Source organism: Chiloscyllium plagiosum, unplaced genomic scaffold (assembly GCF_037043375.1).
Source record: "Chiloscyllium plagiosum isolate Xiang-an unplaced genomic scaffold, Cpla_swu_hap1 HiC_scaffold_38, whole genome shotgun sequence".
Taxonomy (NCBI): Eukaryota; Metazoa; Chordata; class Chondrichthyes; order Orectolobiformes; family Hemiscylliidae; genus Chiloscyllium; species Chiloscyllium plagiosum.
This window is the reverse complement of record NW_028270176.1, coordinates 27943946-27965130: the sequence shown is the minus strand read 5'-3', so window position 1 is coordinate 27965130 and position 21185 is coordinate 27943946. Positions and strand designations below refer to the sequence as shown.

The 21185-nt window shown below is 54.0% G+C and overlaps 1 protein-coding gene across 2 annotated transcripts in view; it reads left to right on the top strand.

Moving 5' to 3' along the window:
- cadm4 (cell adhesion molecule 4) overlaps window positions 1-21185 on the top strand; it is a 250119-nt gene that overhangs the window by 176342 nt on the left and 52592 nt on the right. For both annotated transcript variants that reach the window (XM_087981089.1, XM_087981090.1), the window contains exon 4: window positions 2482-2616. In XM_087981089.1, the coding sequence (XP_087837215.1) occupies window positions 2482-2616 (135 nt within the window). The remainder of the gene's footprint in view (window positions 1-2481; window positions 2617-21185) is intronic.

The following is a 21185-nucleotide window of genomic DNA, read 5'->3' as shown; positions in this document are numbered from 1 at the left end:
CTGCACATCCCTGGACACTGTGGGACAATTTAGCATGGCCAATCCACCCTAACCTGCACATCCCTGGACACTATGGGACAATTTAGCATGGCCAATCCACCCTAACCTGCTAATCCCTGGACACTATGGGACAATTTAGCATGGCCAATCCAACCTAACCTGCACATCCTTGGACACTATGGGACAATTTAGCATGGCCAATCCACCCTAACCTACACATCCCTGGACACTATGGGACAATTTAGCATGGCCAATCCACCCTAACCTGCTCATCCCTGGGCACTATGGGACAATTTAGCATGGCCAATCCACCCTAACCTGCACATCCCTGGGCACTATGGGACAATTTAGCATGGCCAATCCACTCTAACCTGCACATCCCTGGGCACTATGGGACAATTTAGCATGGCCAATCCACCCTAATCTGCACATCCCTGGGCACTATGGGACAATTTAGCATGGCCAATCCACTCTAACCTACACATCCCTGGGCACTATGGGACAATTTAGCATGGCCAATCCACCCTAACCTGCATATCCCTGGGCACTATGGGACAATTTAGCATGGCCAATCCACCCTAACCTGCACATCCCTGGACACTATGGGACAATTTAGCATGGCCAATTCACCCTAACCTGCACATCCCTGGGCACTATGGGACAATTTAGCATGGCCAATTCACCCTAACCTGCACATCCCTGGGCACTATATGACAATTTAGCATGGCCAATCCACTCTAACCTACACATCCCTGGGCACTATGGGACAATTTAGCATGGCCAATCCACCCTAACCTGCACATCCCTGGACACTATGGGACAATTTCCCATGGCCAATCCACCCTAACCTGCACATCCCTGGGCACTATGGGACAATTTAGCATGGCCAATTCACCCTAACCTGCACATCCCTGGGCACTATATGACAATTTAGCATGGCCAATCCACTCTAACCTACACATCCCTGGGCACTATGGGACAATTTAGCATGGCCAATCCACCCTAACCTGCACATCCCTGGGCACTATGGGACAATTTAGCATGGCCAATCCACCCTAACCTGCACATCCCTGGGCACTATGGGACAATTTAGCATGGTCAATCCACCCTAACCTGCACATCCCTGGGCACTATGGGACAATTTAGCATGGCCAATTCACCCTAACCTGCACATCCCTGGGCACTATGGGACAATTTAGCATGGCCAATCCACCCTGACCTGCACATCTTTGGACTGTGGGAGGAAACCATGCAGACACGGGGAGAATGTGCAAATTCCCCACAGACGGCCACCCGAGGTGGGAATCCAACCCGGGTCCCTTGCGCATTGGGACTGCAGCACTGAGCCACGGAGCCTCCTTATCTGGTGACAGAGGGTGTGCCGCGCAGGTATCCCAGACTGATTCTTGGAATAGCAGGACCGACAGATGAAGAGAGACTGGATCAGTTGGAACTATATTCACTGGAGTTTCGGAGAATGGTAGGCGGGGGAGGGAACCTTAGAGAAATTCGAACAGGATTGGCCAGGGGAAACGAGGATGGATGTTGGTAAAGCCTGAGGAGTCAGTGTTGAGGGAGCGCCACACTGTCGGAGGGTCAGTGCTGAGGGAGCGCCGCACTGTCGGAGGGTCAGTGCTGAGGGAGTGCCACACTGTCGGAGGGACAGTGCTGAGGGAGGTGCCAGACTGTCGGAGGGTCAGTGCTGAGGGAGCGCCGCACTGTCGGAGGGTCAGTGCTGAGGGAGCGCCGCACTGTCGGAGGGTCAGTGCTGAGTGAGCACCGCACTGTCGGAGGGTTAGTGCTGAGGGAGTACCGCACTGTCGGAGGGTCAGTGCTGAGGGAGTACCGCACTGTCGGAGGGTCAGTGCTGAGGGGGTGCCACACTGTCGGAGGGACAGTGCTGAGGGAGGTGCCAGACTGTCGGAGGGTCAGTGCTGAGGGAGCGCCGCACTGTCGGAGGGTCAGTGCTGAGTGAGCACCGCACTGTCGGAGGGTTAGTGCTGAGGGAGTGCCGCACTGTCAGAGGGTCAGTGCTGAGGGAGTGCCGTACTGTCAGAGGGTCAGTGCTGAGGGAGTGCCATACTTTCGGAGTGTCAGTGCTCTGGGATTGCTGCACTGTCGGAGCGCCAGTGCTGTGGGAGTGCCGCACTGTCAGAGGGTCATGCTGAGGGAGTTTGAGTTGTCCTTCTTAATGAAAGTGATTGTGTGTTTGAGAAGGCGCTGCCTGAGGATCTTTGGTGAGTCTCTGCAGTGCACCTTGTAGATGGTACACACTGCTGTTACTGAGCGTCGGGGGAGGGGAGGGAGGGAGTGTTTTTGTGTAGGGCCAGTCAAGCGGGGGCTGATTTGTCCCTGGATGGTGTCGAGGGCCGCGGTCAGGGGCAGCGGGACTGAATGTCGAAGGTGTTGGACAATGTGACCATTGGTGATACAGACTGTGTTGCTCAGGATTTGGCTCATTACAATCATTTGTCTTTGCAGTGCCCCCCAAACCGATTGTGGAGGTACAGGGAGAGACGCTGGTCGCCAACAGGCTGGCCAGTTTAATATGCACGGTCCCCCGAAGTAAGCCTCCAGCTCAAATCCGATGGCTCCGTGGAAAGAAAGAAATTGCAGGTAAGGATTTTCCTTTGGGTTTTTCTGATGGTGCTTTGGACAGCCCAGGCAGGAACATCTCCGGAGAGAAAAGGGAATGAATCATTCAGACATCGTCACTCCATCTGAGGAAGCCATTTCGGATATCGATTATCCCAGGAGCAGGACAATGGGGAGGGCTTTTGGATCTAGTTCCCAGAGGAACTCCAACACAGGCACAAACTTCCCAGGCATGTATTATAGACCCTGCCTTTAAATGGGAGCATTACTGCTGATTTCACACCCCCTGCCTCGGGGACAGCATGGCGTTAGATACAGAGGAAAGCTCCTTTATTAGTCAGAGTATTGAGTACAGGAGTTGGGAGGTCATGTTGCGGCTGTACAGGAGATTGGTTAGACCACTGTTGGAATATTGTGTGCAATTCTGGTCTCCGTCCTATTGGAAAGATGTTGTGAAACTTGAAAGGGTTCAGAAAAGATTTACAAGGATGTTACCAGGGTTGGAGGGTTTGAGGTATAGGGAGAGGTTGAATAGGCTGGGGCTGTTTTCCCTGGAACGTCAGAGGCTGAGGGGTAACTTTATAGAGGTTTATAAAATCGTGTGGGACATGGATAGGGTAAATAGACAAAGTCTTTTCCCTGGGGTAGGGGAGTCCAGAACTAGAGAGCGTAGATTTAGAGTGAGAGGGGAAAGATATAAAAGAGACCTAAGGGGCACCCTTTTCACACAGAGGGTGGTACGTGTATGGAATGAGCTGCCAGAGGAAGTGGTGGAGGCTGGTACAATTACAGCATTTAAAAGGCATCTGGATGGGTATGTGAAAAGGAAGGGTTTAGAGGGATATGGGCCAAGTGCTGGTAAATAGAATTTGATTAATTTATGTGACAGTCGATTCTGATATAAACGCGATAGCTCCATTCTCGTGCGATCTCGCATTTTAAAAATATCGTGCAATACCAGCACTATTTAAACTAACGGAACTAGGTTCGCGCTATAGCCAATACATGTGAGGAAAGTTCACCTTCTACAAATAACAGTCTAAATTCTTCAAACATGTTACATCCAATTTGCGTTGAAGAAACGTGCAGTATCAGTGAACCGACTGTATCTGGTCGGCATGGACGAGTTAGGACGAAGGGTCTGTTTCTGTGCTGTACACCACTATGACTCTATGACTGGATGGCAACGACGAGAGAAATATATTTTACTGGTGGGTTGTTCTCACCCCCTCCCCACCCAGCTCGAGAATTAGTCAGTCACGCAGTTTAGGAGATTCTGGCTGTTGGATTATTTCAGAGAATGTTATTCGGCTCTGAATTGAAGGGTTGGAAATGGAGTTTGCGAAATGGGTGGGTGGAAGGGGTTGGTGACATTAGACTGTCCTGACAGCAATCTTTTCTGCCGAAGCGCTGACTCTGAAAGCTGCAGTTTCGAAATGATGGCATAATTACCGAAGGCGGAGATTCTGAATGAAGGAATGTCAGCACAGATGTTTACAGTAATTCTCTCCATTCAACGCTCCCCCCACCCCCCGGATTTCTGAAAAGAATCAGTCATCAAACTGATTAATTCAGGAATTCATTCCCAGCAACTGACATTTAGGAGCGGGTTGGGAATTTGTCGTGTCGATATTCTAGAACCACCTAGCCCAGGCTCAGGCTGTTCGGCCCTTTCTTGATGCCTCTTTGGAAGATAGGAATACAGGGGAAGCAATGGGCTAATGGTATTACCACTGGACTATTAACCCAGAGACCCCCAGGTCCTGTCCTGAAGATCTGGCTTTAACCTCCGGTAAAGGGTGGTATTTGAATTGAATTTTTAAAAAATCCAGAATTAAGGGTCTAACAATGACCATTGTTGATTGTAGATGTCGGTTTGCTCGGTTTGAGTTGGAAGGTTCCATTTGAGACGTTTTGTCACCATACTAGGTAACATCTTCAATGAGCCTCCGGATGATGCACTGGTGGTGTAGCCCGCTCTCTATTTAGGTGTTTAGATTTCCTTGGGTTGTTGATGTAATTTCCTGTGGTGATGTCATTTCCTCTGGTGATGCATTTCCTGTTCTGTTTCTCAGGGGGTGGGAAATAGGAACCAAGTCAATGTGTTTGTTGATAAGAGTTCCGGTTGGAATGCCATGCTTCTCGGAATTCTCGTGCGTATCTCTGTTTGGCTTGTCCTAGGATGGGTGTGTTGTCCCAGTCAAAGTGGTGTCCTTCCTCATCTGTTTGTAAGGATACTAGTGACAGTGGGTCATGTCTTTTTGTGGCTAGTTGACATTCATGTGTCCTGGTGGCTAGTTTTCTGCCTGTTTGCCCAATGTAGTGTTTGTTACAGTCCTTGCATGGTATTTTGTAGATAACATTAGTTTTGTTTGTTGTCTGTATAGGGTTTTTCAAGTTCATTAGGTGCTGTTTTCGTGTGTTGGTGGGTTTGTGGGCTACCATGATGCCAAGGGGTCTGAGTAGTCTGGCAGTCATTTCTGAGATGTCTCTGATGTAGGGGAGAGTGGCTAGGGTTTCTGGACGTGTTTTGTCCGCGTGTTTGGGTTTGTTGCTGAGAAATCGGCAGACTGTGTTCATTGGGTACCCGTTCTTTTTGAATACATGGTCTAGGTGATTGTCCTCTGCTCTGCGTAGTTCCTCTGTGCCGCAGTGTGCGATGGCTTGTTGAAATAATGTTTGTTTGTGGATGTTGGGATGATTGCTTCTGTAGTTCAGTATTTGGTCAGTATATGTTGTTTTCCTGTAGACGGTGGTTTGAAGTTCCCCATTGGCTGTTCACTGTATTGTGACATCGAAGAATGGCAGTTTCTGGTTGTTTTCCTTCTCTTCAGTGAATTTTATGCCAACAATAGCCACAAAACAAAATGACCCACTGTCACTAGTATCTTATATATGGATAAGGAAGGACACCACTTTGACTGGGACAACACACCCATCCTAGGACAAGCCAAACAGAGACATGCATGAGAATTCCTAGAAGCATGGCATTCCAATCGGAACTCTATCAACAAACACATTGACTTGGATCCCACTTACCACCCCTTGGGAAAAAAAGAACAGGGAATGATGTCACCATAGGAAATGATGTCACCACCGGAAGTGACATCGCCAACCCAAGGAAACCCAAATACACAAATAGAAAGTAGGCCATACCACCAGTGCTTCATCTGGAGGCTCACTGATGAAGTTAGTCACATCCAGAACCTCAACCTGAGCTACAAAACTTCTCAAATCTCGCTAACCATTGTTGATTGTTGGAAAAATCCATCTGGTTCACTTATGTCCTTTCAAAGCTGCCATCCTCACCTGGTCTGGCCTACATGTGACTCCAGACCCACAGTGATGCGTTGACTCGTAAACTGCCCTCTGGGCAACTAGGGATGGGCAATAAATGCTGGTCTAACCAGTGATGCCCACAATACCAGGAATGAATAAAAGAAAATATTTTTCCAGTACTCCCCGCTCAATTTTGGACGTCCCCGTTAAATCTGTTCCTGCTGCTCTTTGAGGCAAAAACACATTCTGTCCACCTCGCTCGGTCATTTCCTGGTTCTCTTCAACCTGTGTCCCTCTAGTGGCTGACCCTCCTGCCCCTGAGCATAGCGTCTCCCTCTTCGACTCGAGTGAAACCCTCTCCCGCTGATTTTCCACACCCCGATTCAATCTCCCCCTTAACCCCCTCTGCTCTGAAGATGTCTTCCTGGTTGATGTTGTAATTGTGAGGGCTACATTAAATCTCTGCATGGCCACTGTTATATCCACTCACTGGTACAACTGCTGCTAGTATCCTCCATTTCATAGAATCCCTACACTGCGGAAACAACCCTTTCGGCCCAACAAATCCACGTCGACCCTCCAAAGAGTAACCCACCCTGACTCATCCCCCTACTCTATATTTACCCCTAACTAATGCACATAACCTATACATCCCTAAACACTATGTGCAATTTAGCATGGCCGGCCCACCCTACCCTGCACATCCCTTGGGCACTATGGGACAATTTAGCACGGCCAATCCACCCTAACCTGCACATCCCTGGGCACTATGGGACAATTTAGCATGACCAATCCACCCGAACCTGCACATCCCTGGACACTATGGGATAATTTAGCATGGCCAATCCACCCGAACTGTACATCCCTGGGCACTATGGGACAATTTAGCATGGCCAATTCACCCTAACCTGCACATCCCTGGACACTATGGGACAATTTAGCACGGCCAATTCACCCTAACCTGCACATCCCTGGACACTAAGGGACAATTTAGCATGGCCAATCCACCCAAACCTACACATCCCTGGGTGCTATAGGACAATTTAGCATGGCCAATCCACCCTAACCTACACATCCCTGGGTGCTAGAGGACAATTTAGCACGGCCAATTCACCCTAACCTGCACATCCCTGGACACTATGGGACAATTTAGCAAGGCCAATTCACACTAACCTACACATCCCTGGGTACTATAGGACAATTTAGCATGGCCAATCCACCCTAACCTAAACATCTCTGGGCACTATGGGACAATTTAGCATGGCCAATCCACCCTAACCTACACATCCCTGAACGCTATGGGACAATTTCCCATGGCCAATCCACCCTAACCTGCACATCCCTGGGGAGTATGGGACAATTTCCCGTGGCCAATCCACCCGAAACTGCACATCCCTGTACACTATGGGACAATTTCCCATGGCCAATTCACCCTAACCTACACATCCCTGTACACTATGGGACAATTTCCCATGGCCAATCCACCCTAACCTGCACATCTTTGGGCACTATGGGACAATTTCCCATGGCCAATCCACCCTAACCTGCACATCTCTGGGCACTATGGGACAATTTCCAATGGCCAATCCACCCTAACCTGCACATCCCTGTACACTATAGGACAATTTAGCATGTCCAATTCACCCTAACCTACTCATCCCTGGGCACTACGGGACAATTGAGCATGTCCAATCCACCCTAACCTGCACATCCCTGGGCACTATGAGACAATTTAGCATGTCCAATCCACCCTAACCTGCACCTCCCTGGGCACTATGAGACAATTTAGCATGTCCAATCCACCCTAACCTGCACATCCCTGGGCACTATGGGACAATTTAGCATGTCCAATCCACCCTAACCTGCACATCCCTGGACACTATGGGACAATTTAGCATGGCCAATCCACACTAACCTGCATATCCCTGGGCACTATAGGACAATTTAGCATGGCCAATCCACCCTAACCTGCACATCCCTGGCACTATGGGGCAATTTAACATGGCCAATCCACCATAACCTACGCATCCCTAAACACTATGGGACAATTTCCCATGGCCAATCCACCCTAACCTGTACATCTCTGGGCACTATGGGACAATTTAGCATGGCCAATCCACCCTAACCTGCTCATCCCTGGACACTATGGGAGAATTTAGCATGGCCAATTCACCCTAACCTGCTCATCCCTGGACACTATGGGACAATTTCCCATGGCCAAATCTCCCTAACCTACACATCCCTGGGTGCTTTAGGACAATTTAGCATGGCCAATCCATCCTAACCTGCACATCCCTGGGCACAATGGGTAATTTAGCATGGCCAATCCACCCTAACCTACTCATCCCTGGGCACCAAGGGACAATTTCCCATGGCCAATCCACCCTAACCTGCACATCCCTGAACACTATGGGACAATTTCCCATGGCCAATCCACCCTAACCTGCACATCCCTGTACACTATGGGACAATTTCCCATGGCCAATTCATCCTAACCTACACATCCCAGTACACTATGGGACAATTTCCCATGGCCAATCCACCCTAACCTGCACATCTCTGGGCACTATGGGACAATTTCCCATGGCCAATCCACCCTAATCTGCTCATCCCTGGACACTATTTAACGATTTAGCATGTCCAATCCACCCTAACCTGCACATCCCTGGGCACTATGTGACAATTTAGCATGTCCAATCCACCCTAACCTACACATCCCTGGGCACTATATGACAGGTTAGCATGGCCAATCCACCCTAACCTGCACATCCCTGGGCACTATGGGACAATTTAGCATGGCCAATCCACCCTACCCTACACATCTCTGGGCACTATGGGACAATTTAGCATGGCCATTCCACCCTAACCTACATATCCCTGGACACTATGGGACAATTTAGCATGGCCAATCCACCATAACCTGCACATTCCTGGGCACTATGGGACAATTTAGCATGGCCAATCCACCCTAACCTACACATCCCTGGGCACTACGGGACAATTTAGCATGGCCAATCCACCCTAACCTGCACATCCCTGGACACTATGGGACAATTTAGCATGACCAATCCACCCTAAGCTACACATCCCTGGACAGTATGGCGCAGTTGAGATTCTCAGTAACACCAGTGTGTACCGTCCCCTCCTCCCCCCACCGACACTCAGTAACAGCAGGGTGTACCATCCCCTCCCTACCCCACCCCCGGGGCGCTCAGTAACAGCAGTGTGTACCGACACTCAGTAACAGCAGTGTGTACCATTTCCTCCCTCCCCCACCGACACTCAGTAACAGCAGTGTGTACCATCCCCTCCCTACCTTCCCCGGGCGCTCAGTAACAGCAGTGTGTACCATCCCCTCCCTCCCCCACCGACGCTCAGTAACAGCAGTGAGTACCATCCCCTCCCTCCCCCACCGACGCTCAGTAACAGCAGTGTGTACCATCCCCTCCCTGCCCCACCGACGCTCAGTAACAGCAGTGTGCACCATCCCCTCCCTCCCCCCACCGACGCTCAGTAACAGCAGTGTGTACCATCCCCTCCCTCCCGCACCGACGCTCAGTAACAGCAGTATGTACCATCCCCTCCCTCCCCCACCGACGCTCAGTAACAGCAGTGTGTACCATCCCCTCCCTCCCCCACCGACGCTCAGTAACAGCAGTGTGTACCATCCCCTCCCTCCCCCACCGATCCTCAGTAACAGCAGTGTGTACCATCCCCTCCCTCCCCCCACCGACGCTCATTAACAGCAGTGTGTACTATCACCTCCCTCCCCCCACCGACGCTCAGTAACAGCAGTGTGTACCATCCCCTCCCTCCCCCCACCGACGCTCAGTAACAGCAATGTGTACCATCCCCTCCCCCCCACCGACGCTCAGTAACAGCAGTGTGTACCATCCCCTCCCTCCCCCACCGACGCTCAGTAACAGCAGTGTGCACCATCCCCTCCCTCCCCCCACCGACGCTCAGTAACAGCAGTGTGTACCATCCCCTCCCTCCCGCACCGACGCTCAGTAACAGCAGTATGTACCATCCCCTCCCTCCCCCACCGACACTCAGTAACAGCAGTGTGTACCATCCCCTCCCTCCCCCCACCGACGCTCAGTAACAGCAGTGTGTACCATCCCCTCCCTCCCCCCACCGACGCTCAGTAACAGCAGTGTGTACCATCCCCTCCCTCCCCCCACCGACGCTCAGTAACAGCAGTGTGTACCATCAACTCCCTCCCCCCACTGATGCTCAGTAACAGCAGTGTGTACCATCCCCTCCCTCCCCCACCGACGCTCAGTAACAGCAGTGTGTACCATCCCCTCCCTCCCCCCACCGACGCTCAGTAACAGCAGTGTGTACCATCCCCTCCCTCCCCCCCACCGACGCTCAGTAACAGCAGTGTGTACCATCCCCTCCCTCCCCCCACCGACGCTCTGTAACAGCAGTGTGTACCATCCCCTCCCTCCCCCCACCGATGCTCAGTAACAGCAGTGTGTACCATCCCCTCCCTCCCCCCACCAACGCTCAGTAACAGCAGTGTGCACCAGCTACAAGACCCACTGCAGAAACTCACCAAAGACCTTCAGGCAGCACCTTCCAAACCCATGGCCACTTCCATCTAGAAGGACAAGGGGCACCAGGTACATGGGGACACCACCCCCTGCAAGTTCCCCTCCGAGCCCCTCACCATCCCGACTTGGAAATATATCGGCCGTTCCTTCCTGGGTCAGAATCCTGGAATTCCCTCCCTCAGGGGCATTGTGGGTCTCCCCACCTCACATCGACTGCAGAGGTTCAAGAAGGCAGCTCACCCCCACCTCCTCAAGGGCGGGCAACTAGGGACAGAGGGAAATAATTACTGGACTCAGCTAGTGACACAGAGAGTCACTGTACCAAGAGAGTGCAGTACAGTTTGATGGTCAGTGCTGAGGGAGTGCCGCACTGTCGGAGGGTCAGTGCTGAGGGAGTGCCGCACTGTCGGAGGTTCAGTGCTGAGGGAGTGCCGCACTGTGGGAGGGTCACTGCTGAGGGAGTGCCACACTGTCGGAGGGTCTGTGCTGAGGGAGCGCCGCACTCTCCGAGGATCAGTGCTGAGGGAGTGCCGCACTGTCAGAGGGTCAGTGCTGAGGGAGTGCCTCACTGTCGGAGGGTCAGTGCTGAGGGAGTGCCACACTGTCGGAGGGTCACTGCTGAGGGAGTGCCGCACTGTCGGAGGGTCAGTGCTGAGGGAGTGCCGCACTGTCGGAGGGTCAGTGCTGAGGGAGTGCCACACTGTCGGAGGGTCACTGCTGAGGGAGTGCCGCACTGTCGGAGGATCAGTGCTGAGGGAGTGCCGCACTGTCGGAGGGTCACTGCTGAGGGAGCGCCGCACTGTCGGAGGGTCACTGCTGAGGGAGCGCCGCACTGTCGGAGGGTCAGTGCTGAGGGAGGGCACACTGTCGGAGGGTCAGTGCTGAGGGAGTGCCGCACTGTCGGAGGGTCAGTGCTGAGGGAGTGCCGCACTGTCCAAGGGTCAGTGCTGAGGGAGGTCGCACTGTCAGAGGGTCAGTGCTGAGGGAGTGGGCACTGTCGGAGGGCCAGTGCTGAGGGAGCGCCGCACTGTCGGAGGGTCAGTGCTGAGGGAGTGCCGCACTGTCCGAGGGTCAGTGCTGAGGGGGTGCCGCACTATCGGAGGGTCAGTGCTGAGGGAGGGCCGCACTGTCGGAGGGTCAGCGCTGAGGGAGGGCGCACTGTCGGAGAGTCAGTGCTGAGGGAGCGCCGCACTGTCAGAGGGTCAGTGCTGAGGGAGCGCCGCACTGTCGGAGGGTCAGTACTGAGGGAGCACCGCACTGTCGGAGGGTCAGTACTGAGGGAGTGCCGCACTGTCGGCGGGTCAGTACTGAGGGAGTGCCGCACTGTCGGAGGGTCAGTGCTGAGGGAGGGCGCACTGTCGGAGGGTCAGTGCTGTGAGTTGATTTCGTAATGTGAGAGTGTGGAGTAGACAGTTCTCTGTCGCCTGTTGCACCCTGATATCCAGCTACGCAGACACTCACTAAATCATGCAAATTGGCTCCTTCCTGATTTGGTGATTCTGCAGTCCTGCTGGGTGAAGTTTGAATGCTGACTAAGATCACAAACCCCAAATATTTACATAATTTTGAGATCAAGTGTGGTGCTATGTAAATGTAAATGCTGCTCTCTCTCTTCCTTTGTTTTTTTAACTACCCAATGTATCTGCACTTGAAATTGCCAATTTAAAATTCAAATCAAATCCGTTTTAGCTGAATTACAGTGTTTCATTAATCTCACTGACACCTTAAATTGCTTTCACTGTGCAGTCAGTGACACAGAAATCGCTTTAAGTTTTCCCATTTACTGGTAGATTTTACATCTCATCGAGTCACAGAGTCCGATGGCACGGAAACAGACCCTTCAGCCCAACCTGTCCATAATCCCAAACCGAACTAGTCCCACCTGCCTGCTCCTGGCCCATCTCCCTCCAAACCTTTACTGTTCATGTCCTTATCCAAATGTCTTTTAAATATTGTAACTGTACCCACAGCCCCCACTTCCTCAGGAAGTTCATTCCACAGACGAACCACCCTCCGTGTGAAAATAAAATTGCCCCTCATGTCTTTTTAAAATCTTCCTTTCCTCGCGTTACTGATATGTCCCCTCTTCTTGAAATCCTCCACCCCTCAGCCTCCGACTCAACAGTGAAACAAGTCCCAGCCTATCCAGCCTCTTTTTATAACTCAAATCTTCCATTCCTGAGTGTACCCTGGTAAATTTCTTCTGAACCCTCTCCAATTTAATAATATCCTTCCTAAGCTGGGCGACCGGAACTGGACACAGTTTTCCAGAAGAGGCCTCACCAATGTCCTATACAGCCCCAGCAGGACTTCCCAGTTCCTGTACTCAAAGGTCTGAGTAATGAAGGCACCTTCATAACCACCCTGCCTATGGGTAATGCAAACTTCAGAGAATTCTGTACCCAGATCTCCCTGTTCTACAACACTACGCAAGGCCCAGCATTCATTTGTATATGGCCAGCCCCTATATGTTTTACCAAAATGCAAAACCTCGTGCTTATCCAAATTAAACTCCATCTGCCCCACCTTTACTCTGTCTCTAAGTCCGTGCTCTCCCGATCCTGGGTTGTTTGATGGGGGGACAGTGTAGAGGCAGCTTTACTCTGTATCTAACCTTGTGCTGTCCTTGTCCTGGGAATGTTTGATGGGGGAGCAGTGTAGAGAGAGCTTTACTCTGTATCTAACTCCATGCTGCTCCTGTCCTGGGAGTGTTTGATGGGGTGACAGTGCAGAGGGAGCTTTACTCTGTATCTAACCTTGTGCTGTCCTTGTCCTGGGAATGTTTGATGGGGGAGCAGTGTAGAGAGAGCTTTACTCTGTATCTAACTCCATGCTGCTCCTGTCCTGGGAGTGTTTGATGGGGGGACAGTGTAGAGGGAGCTTTACTCTGTATCTAACCCCATGCTATCCCTGTCCTGGGAGTTTTTGATGGGGAACAGTGTAGAGAGAGCTTTACTCTGTGCCTAAGCCTGTGCTATCCCTGTCCTGGGAGTGTTTGCTGGGGGACAGTGCAGAGGAAGTTTTACTCTGTATCTGACCCCGTGCTGTCCCTGTCCTGGGAGGGTTTGATGGGGAACAGTGTAGAGAGAGCTTTACTCTGTATCTAACCCCGTGCTGTCCCGGTCCTGGGAATATTTGATGGGGGGGACAGTGTAGAGGGAACGTTACTCTGTACCTAACCTCATGCTGCCCCTGTCCTGGGAGTGTTTGATGGGGATAGTGTAGAGGGAACTTTACTCTGTCGCTAACCCCGTGTTGCTTTGTCATGAGAATTGAATATGACGTTAAAGTGTTTAGCCAGCTCTGCAAATGTGTCCATTTATAATGAAACAATTTCTTTAATATTCTGGCAGCCCTGTTGATCAATGATGTATTCCAAGCAAAATACTCTCCTGTCTGTTGCTGCCTGGCTGGTTATTAGCTGAAGGATTAATCTGTCTTTGCAAGGCCGAGTGAAGGATTTACTGCCTGTATATTTGGAGGGGATTTAAAAGGATTGAATCCAGGGATGTGAAAAGTCAGTTCATGCAGAGAGAGAGAGAGACCGGGAGAAGCTGGGATTGTTTCCCCTCGGAGCAGGAGGAGATGAAGGGGAGATCGAATCGGGGCATTTGGAATCCCCGTGGGGGTTGGAGCGAGTTGATGAGGGAGACACTGTTCCCAGAGGCAGGAGGTTTCAATCACTGGGGGGGGGGGGGGCAGCAGAGATGGGGTGGGAGTTGGAGGAGGAGGATTTGGGGTGGCATGGAGGCTCAGTGGTTAGCGCTGCTGTCTCACGGCGCCAGGGACCCGGGTTCGATTCTAGCCTCGGGCGACTGTCTGTGTGGAGTTTGCACATTCTCCCTGAGACTGCATGGGTTTCCTCCCACAATTCAAAGATGTGCAGGTCAGGTGAATTGGCCATGCTAAACTGTCCCATAGTGTTAGGCGCATTAGTCAGAGGTAAAGGTAGGGGAATGGGTCTGGGTGGGTCACTCTTCGGAGGGTCGGTGTGGACTTGTTGGGCCGAAGGGCCCGTTGAGGGAATACTATAGGAAATCTAATCTAATCAGTTTGGTTTTGACCCAGTGAGTTGTCGTTCTGATCTGGGACACGCAGCCTGAAAAGGCAGATTTAACAGGAACTTTCAAAACGGGGTGGGGCGGTGATGGGAAAAATATGGGAATGGGAAAATGGGCGGGTTGGGAGAGTGGGAACAAATTGAATCAGTCTTTTTCCCCCCGAGCTGTTGCAATGCCCCGATGTCTGCACTGATTGATTCAGTGTAATAGTCTGTTTCCTGGCCGACTGAATAACTGCAGAGTGTACTGGCCAGAGCCCAGGCATGAATGGGAGAAAACAGAGTCACGTTCTGTCTGTTGATGTTTCACTGAATTCCTTACGCGCGGTCCAACTCGCTGTGCTGGCCAGTCTGTCAGCTGCGAGTCAGAACTGAGCGTTTTAGCAGAGTGTTCACACAGTGTCGGTTTTTCACACGAACTGTTAATGTCCCTGCACAGTTCAGTAATCCAGTCACTGCTGAATCCAGAGTGAGACTCTGAGAGTGTTCCTGTGCGTCTGCTTCTGAAGGGAACATCACCCACTCTGGGACCCCAAACGCTTTCCGGGTTCAATTGGAACACCCCAGGAATTGGGGGAAAGAATACAATGTATTTTATTGGATCTGAGCTCCACAGAGCTCTTATGATTAAGCATGGCTCCTCTTCTTCAGATACTAAAGCAGTCTGTGTGCCAATCCAGCAAGTCCTAGACAATATCCAGGCTTGGGCTGACAAGTGGCAAGTAACATTCGCAAATGCCAGACTGTGAGTGTCTCCATTAAGAGACAATCTAATCACCGTCCCTTACGCTCTCACATAGGAAGTGACACACAAATACTAGACAGTTACAATCTCCAATGAGAGAGAATCTACCCACTGCCGTTGACATTCAATGGTGTTACCATTACTGAATTCCTCACTGAGGATTCAGAAATGGCAACACCGCTGACAGAATCAACCTGGGGATGACCATTGGGCTTGGACCCACCACATAAACACAGCAACGACATGAGCAGGTCAGAGGCTGGGAATCCTGCAACCAGTAACTCCCCTCCTGACTCCCCCCAAAGCCTGTCCCACCCTCAACAAGGCACAAGTCAGGAGTGTGAGAAAATACCCCTTACTTGCCCTGAATGGGGGGGAAGCTCCATCAACACTCAAGAAGTGTTGACACCATCCAAGGACAAAGCAGCCCCACACCCACAAGCATCCCCTCCCTCCCTCCAACCGAAACTCAGTAACAGCAGTGTGTACCATCCCCTCCCTCCCCACACCGACGCTCAGTAACAGCAGTGTGTACCATCCCCTCCCTCCCCCCACCGACACTCAGTAGCAGCAGTGTGTACCATGCCCTCCCTCCCCCCACCGACACTCAGTAACAGCAGTGTGTACCATCCCCTCCCTCCCCCCACCGACCCTCAGTAACAGCAGTGTGTACCATCCCCTCCCCCCCCCACCGTCGCTCAGTAACAGCAGTGTGTACCATCCCCTCCCTCCCCCCACCGACGCTCAGTAACAGCAGTGTGTACCATCCCCTCCCTCCCCCACCAACGCTCAGTAACAGCAGTGTGTACCATCCCCTCCCTCCCCCCACCGACCCTCAGTAACAGCAGTGTGTACCATCCCCTCCCTCCCCCACCAACGCTCAGTAACAGCAGTGTGTACCATCCCCTCCCTCCCCCCACCGACGCTCAGTAACAGCAGTGTGTACCATCCCCTCCCTCCCTCCCACCGACACTCAGTAACAGCAGTGTGTACCATCCCCTCCCTCCCCCCACCGTCGCTCAGTAACAGCAGTGTGTACCATCCCCTCCCTCCCCCCACCGACGCTCAGTAACAGCAGTGTTTACCATCCCCTCCCTCCCCCACCGACACTCAGTAACAGCAGTGTGTACCACCCCCTCCCTCCCCCCACCGACGCTCAGTAACAGCAGTGTGTACCATCCCCTCCCTCCCCCCACCGACGCTCAGTAACAGCAGTGTGTACCATCCCCTCCCTCCCCCCACCGACGCTCAGTAACAGCAGTGTTTACCATCCCCTCCCTCCCCCACCGACACTCAGTAACAGCAGTGTGTACCACCCCCTCCCTCCCCCCACCGACGCTCAGTAACAGCAGTGTGTACCATCCCCTCCCTCCCCCCACCGACGCTCAGTAACAGCAGTGTGTACCATCCCCTCCCTCCCACCGACGCTCAGTAACAGCAGTGTTTACCATCCCCTCCCTCCCCCACCGACACTCAGTTACAGCAGTGTGTACCATCCCCTCCCTCCCCCACCGACGCTCAGTAACAGCAGTGTGTACCATCCCCTCCCGCCCTCCCACCGACACTCAGTAACAGCAGTGTGTACAATCCCCTCCCTCCCCCCCACAGATGCTCAGTAACAGCAGTGTGTACCATCCCCTCCCTCCCCCACCGACGCTCAGTAACAGCAGTGTGTACCATCCCCTCCCTCCCTCCCACCGACGCTCAGTAACAGCAGTGTGTACCATCCCCTCCGTCCCCCACCGACGCTCAGTAACAGCAGTGTGTACCATCCCCTCCCTCCCCCACCGACGCTCAGTAACAGCAGTGTGTACCATCCCCTCCCTCCCTCCCACCGACACTCTGTAGCAGCAGTGTGTACCATCCCCTCCCTCCCACCGACGCTCAGTAACAGCAGTGTGTACCATCCCCTCCCTCCCCCACCGACGCTCAGTAACAGCAGTGTGTACCATCCCCTCCCTCCCACAGACACTCAGTAACAGCAGTGTGTACCATCCCCTCCCTCCCCCACCGACACTCAGTATCAGCAGTGTGTACCATCCCCTCCCTCCCCCACCGACGCTCAGTAACAGCAGTGTGTACCATCCCCTCCCTCCCCCCACCGACGCTCAGTAACAGTAGTGTGTACCATCCCCTCCCTCCACCATCGACGCTCAGTAACAGCAGTGTGTACCATCCCCTCCCTCCACCACCGGCACTTAGTAACAGCAGTGTGTACCATCCCCTCCCTCCCCCCACCGACGCTCAGTAACAGCAGTGTGTACCATCCCCTCCCTCCCCCACCGACGCTCAGTAACAGCAGTGTGTACCATCCCCTCCCTCCCCCCACCGACACTCAGTAACAGCAGTGTGTACCATCCCCTCCCTCCCCCCACAGACACTCAGTAACAGCAGTGTGTACCATCCCCTCCCTCCCCCAACGACGCTCAGTAACAGCAGTGTGTACCATTCCCTCCCTCCCCCCACCGACGCTCAGTAACAGCAGTGTGTACCATCCCCTCCCTCCCCCCACCGACGCTCAGTAACAGCCGTGTGTACCATCCCCTCCTGCCCCCCACCGACGCTCAGTAACAGCAGTGTGTACCATCACCTCCCTCCCCCCACCGACGCTCAGTAACAGCAGTGTGTACCATCCCCTCCCTCCCCCACCGACGCTCAGTAACAGCAGTGTGTACCATCCCCTCCCTCCCCCCACCGACGCTCAGTAACAGCAGTGTGTACCATCTCCTCCCCCCCACCGACGCTCAGTAACAGCAGTGTGTACCATCCCCTCCCTCCCCCACCGACACTCAGTAACAGCAGTGTGTACCATCCCCTCCCTCCCCCCACCGACGCTCAGTAACAGCAGTGTGTACCATCCCCTCCCTCCCCCCACCGACGCTCAGTAACAGCAGTGTGTACCATCCCCTCCCTCCCACCGACGCTCAGTAACAGCAGTGTTTACCATCCCCTCCCTGCCCCACCGACACTCAGTAACAGCAGTGTGTACCATCCCCTCCCTCCCCCACCGACGCTCAGTAACAGCAGTGTGTACCATCCCCTCCCTCCCTCCCACCGACGCTCAGTAACAGCAGTGTGTACCATCCCCTCCTTCCCCCCCACAGATGCTCAGTAACAGCAGTGTGTACCATCCCCTCCCTCCCCCACCGACGCTCAGTAACAGCAGTGTGTACCATCCCCTCCCTCCCTCCCACCGACGCTCAGTAACAGCAGTGTGTACCATCCCCTCCGTCCCCCACCGACGCTCAGTAACAGCAGTGTGTACCATCCCCTCCCTCCCCCACCGACGCTCAGTAACAGCAGTGTGTACCACCCCCTCCCTCCCTCCCACCGACACTCTGTAGCAGCAGTGTGTACCATCCCCTCCCTCCCACCGACGCTCAGTAACAGCAGTGTGTACCATCCCCTCCCTCCCCCACCGACGCTCAGTAACAGCAGTGTGTACCATCCCCTCCCTCCCACAGACACTCAGTAACAGCAGTGTGTACCATCCCCTCCCTCCCCCACCGACACTCAGTATCAGCAGTGTGTACCATCCCCTCCCTCCCCCACCGACGCTCAGTAACAGCAGTGTGTACCATCCCCTCCCTCCCCCCACCGACGCTCAGTAACAGTAGTGTGTACCATCCCCTCCCTCCACCATCGACGCTCAGTAACAGCAGTGTGTACCATCCCCTCCCTCCACCACCGGCACTTAGTAACAGCAGTGTGTACCATCCCCTCCCTCCCCCCACCGACGCTCAGTAACAGCAGTGTGTACCATCCCCTCCCTCCCTCACCGACGCTCAGTATCAGCAGTGTGTACCATCCCCTCCCTCCCCAACTGACGCTCAGTAACAGCAGTGTGTACCATCCCCTCCCTCCCCCCACCGACAATCAGTAACAGCAGTGTGTACCATCCCCTCCCTCCCCCCACAGACACTCAGTAACAGCAGTGTGTACCATCCCCTCCCTCCCCCAACGACGCTCAGTAACAGCAGTGTGTACCATTCCCTCCCTCCCCCCACCGACGCTCAGTAACAGCAGTGTGTACCATCCCCTCCCTCCCCCCACCGACGCTCAGTAACAGCCGTGTGTACCATCCCCTCCTGCCCCCCACCGACGCTCAGTAACAGCAGTGTGTACCATCCCCTCCCTCCCCCCACCGACGCTCAGTAACAGCAGTGTGTACCACCCCCTCCCTCCCCCACCGACGCTCAGTAACAGCAGTGTGTACCATCCCCTCCCTCCCCCCACCGACGCTCAGTAACAGCAGTGTGTACCATCTCCTCCCCCCCCACCGACGCTCAGTAACAGCAGTGTGTACCATCCCCTCCCTCCCCCACCGACACTCAGTAACAGCAGTGTGTACCATCCCCTCCCTCCCCCCACCGACGCTCAGTAACAGCAGTGTGTACCATCCCCTCCCTCCCCCCACCGACGCTCAGTAACAGCAGTGTGTACCATCCCCTCCTTCCCCCACCGACGCTCAGTAACAGCAGTGTGTACCAACCCCTCCCTCCCCCCACCGACGCTCAGTAACAGCAGTGTGTACCATCCCCTCCCTCCCCCACCGACGCTCAGTAACAGCAGTGTGTACCATCCCCTCCCTCCCCCCACCGACCCTCAGTAACAGCAGTGTGTACCATCCCCTCCCTCCCCCCACCGACGCTCAGTAACAGCAGTGTGTACCATCCCCTCCCTCCCCCACCGACGCTCAGTAACAGCAGTGTGTACCATCCCCTCCCTCCCCCCATAGACGCTCAGTAACAGCAGTGTGTACCATCCCCTCCCTCCCCCCACCGACGCTCAGTAACAGCAGTGTGTACCATCCCCTCCCTCCCCCCACCGACGCTCAGTAACAGCAGTGTGTACCATCCCCTCCCTCCGCCCACCGACGCTCAGTAACAGCAGTGTGTACCATCCCCTCCCTCCCCCCACCGACACTCAGTAACAGCAGTGTGTACCATCCCCTCCCTCCGCCCACCGACGCTCAGTAACAGCAGTGTGTACCATCCCCTCCCTCCCCCCACCGACGCTCAGTAACAGCAGTGTGTACCATCCGCTCCCTCCCCCCCACCGACACTCAGCAACAGCAGTGTGTACCATCCCCTCCCTCCCCCACCGATGCTCAGTAACAGCAATGTGTACCATCCCCTCCCTCCCCCACCGACGCTCAGTAACAGCAATGTGTATCATCCCCTCCCTCCCCCCACCGACGCTCAGTAACAGCAGTGTGTACCATCCCCTCCCTCCCCCCACCGACGCTCAATAACAGGAGTGTGTACCATCCCCTCCCTCCCCCCACCGACGCTCAGTAACAGCAGTGTGTATCATCCCCTCCCTCCCCCCACCGACGCTCAGTAACAGCAGTGTGTATCATCCCCTCCCTCCCCCCACTGACGCTCAGTAACAGCAGTGTGTACCATCCCCTCCCTCCCCCACCGACGCTCAGTAACAGCAGTGTGTACCATCCCCTCCCTCCCCCCATAGACGCTCAGTAACAGCAGTGTGTACAATCCCCTCCCTCCCTCACTGATGCTCAGTAACAGCAGTGTGTACCATCCCCTCCCTCCCCCACCGACACTCAGTAACAGCAGTGTGTACCATCCCCTCCCTCCCCCCACCGACGCTCAGTAACAGCAGTGTGTACCATCCCCTCCCTCCCCCCACCGACGCTCAGTAACAGCAGTGTGTACCATCCCCTCCCTCCCCCCACCGACCCTCAGTAACAGCAGTGTGTACCATCCCCTCCCTCCCCCCACCGACCCTCAGTAACAGCAGTGTGTAGCAGCTACAAGACCCACTGCAGGAACTCCCCAAACATTCTCAGGCAGCACCTTCCAAACCCACGGCCACTTCCATCTAGAAGGACAAGGGGCAGCAGGTACATGGGAACACCACCCACCTGCAAGTTTCCCTCCGAGCCCCTCACCATCCCGACTTGGAAATATATCGGCCGTTCATT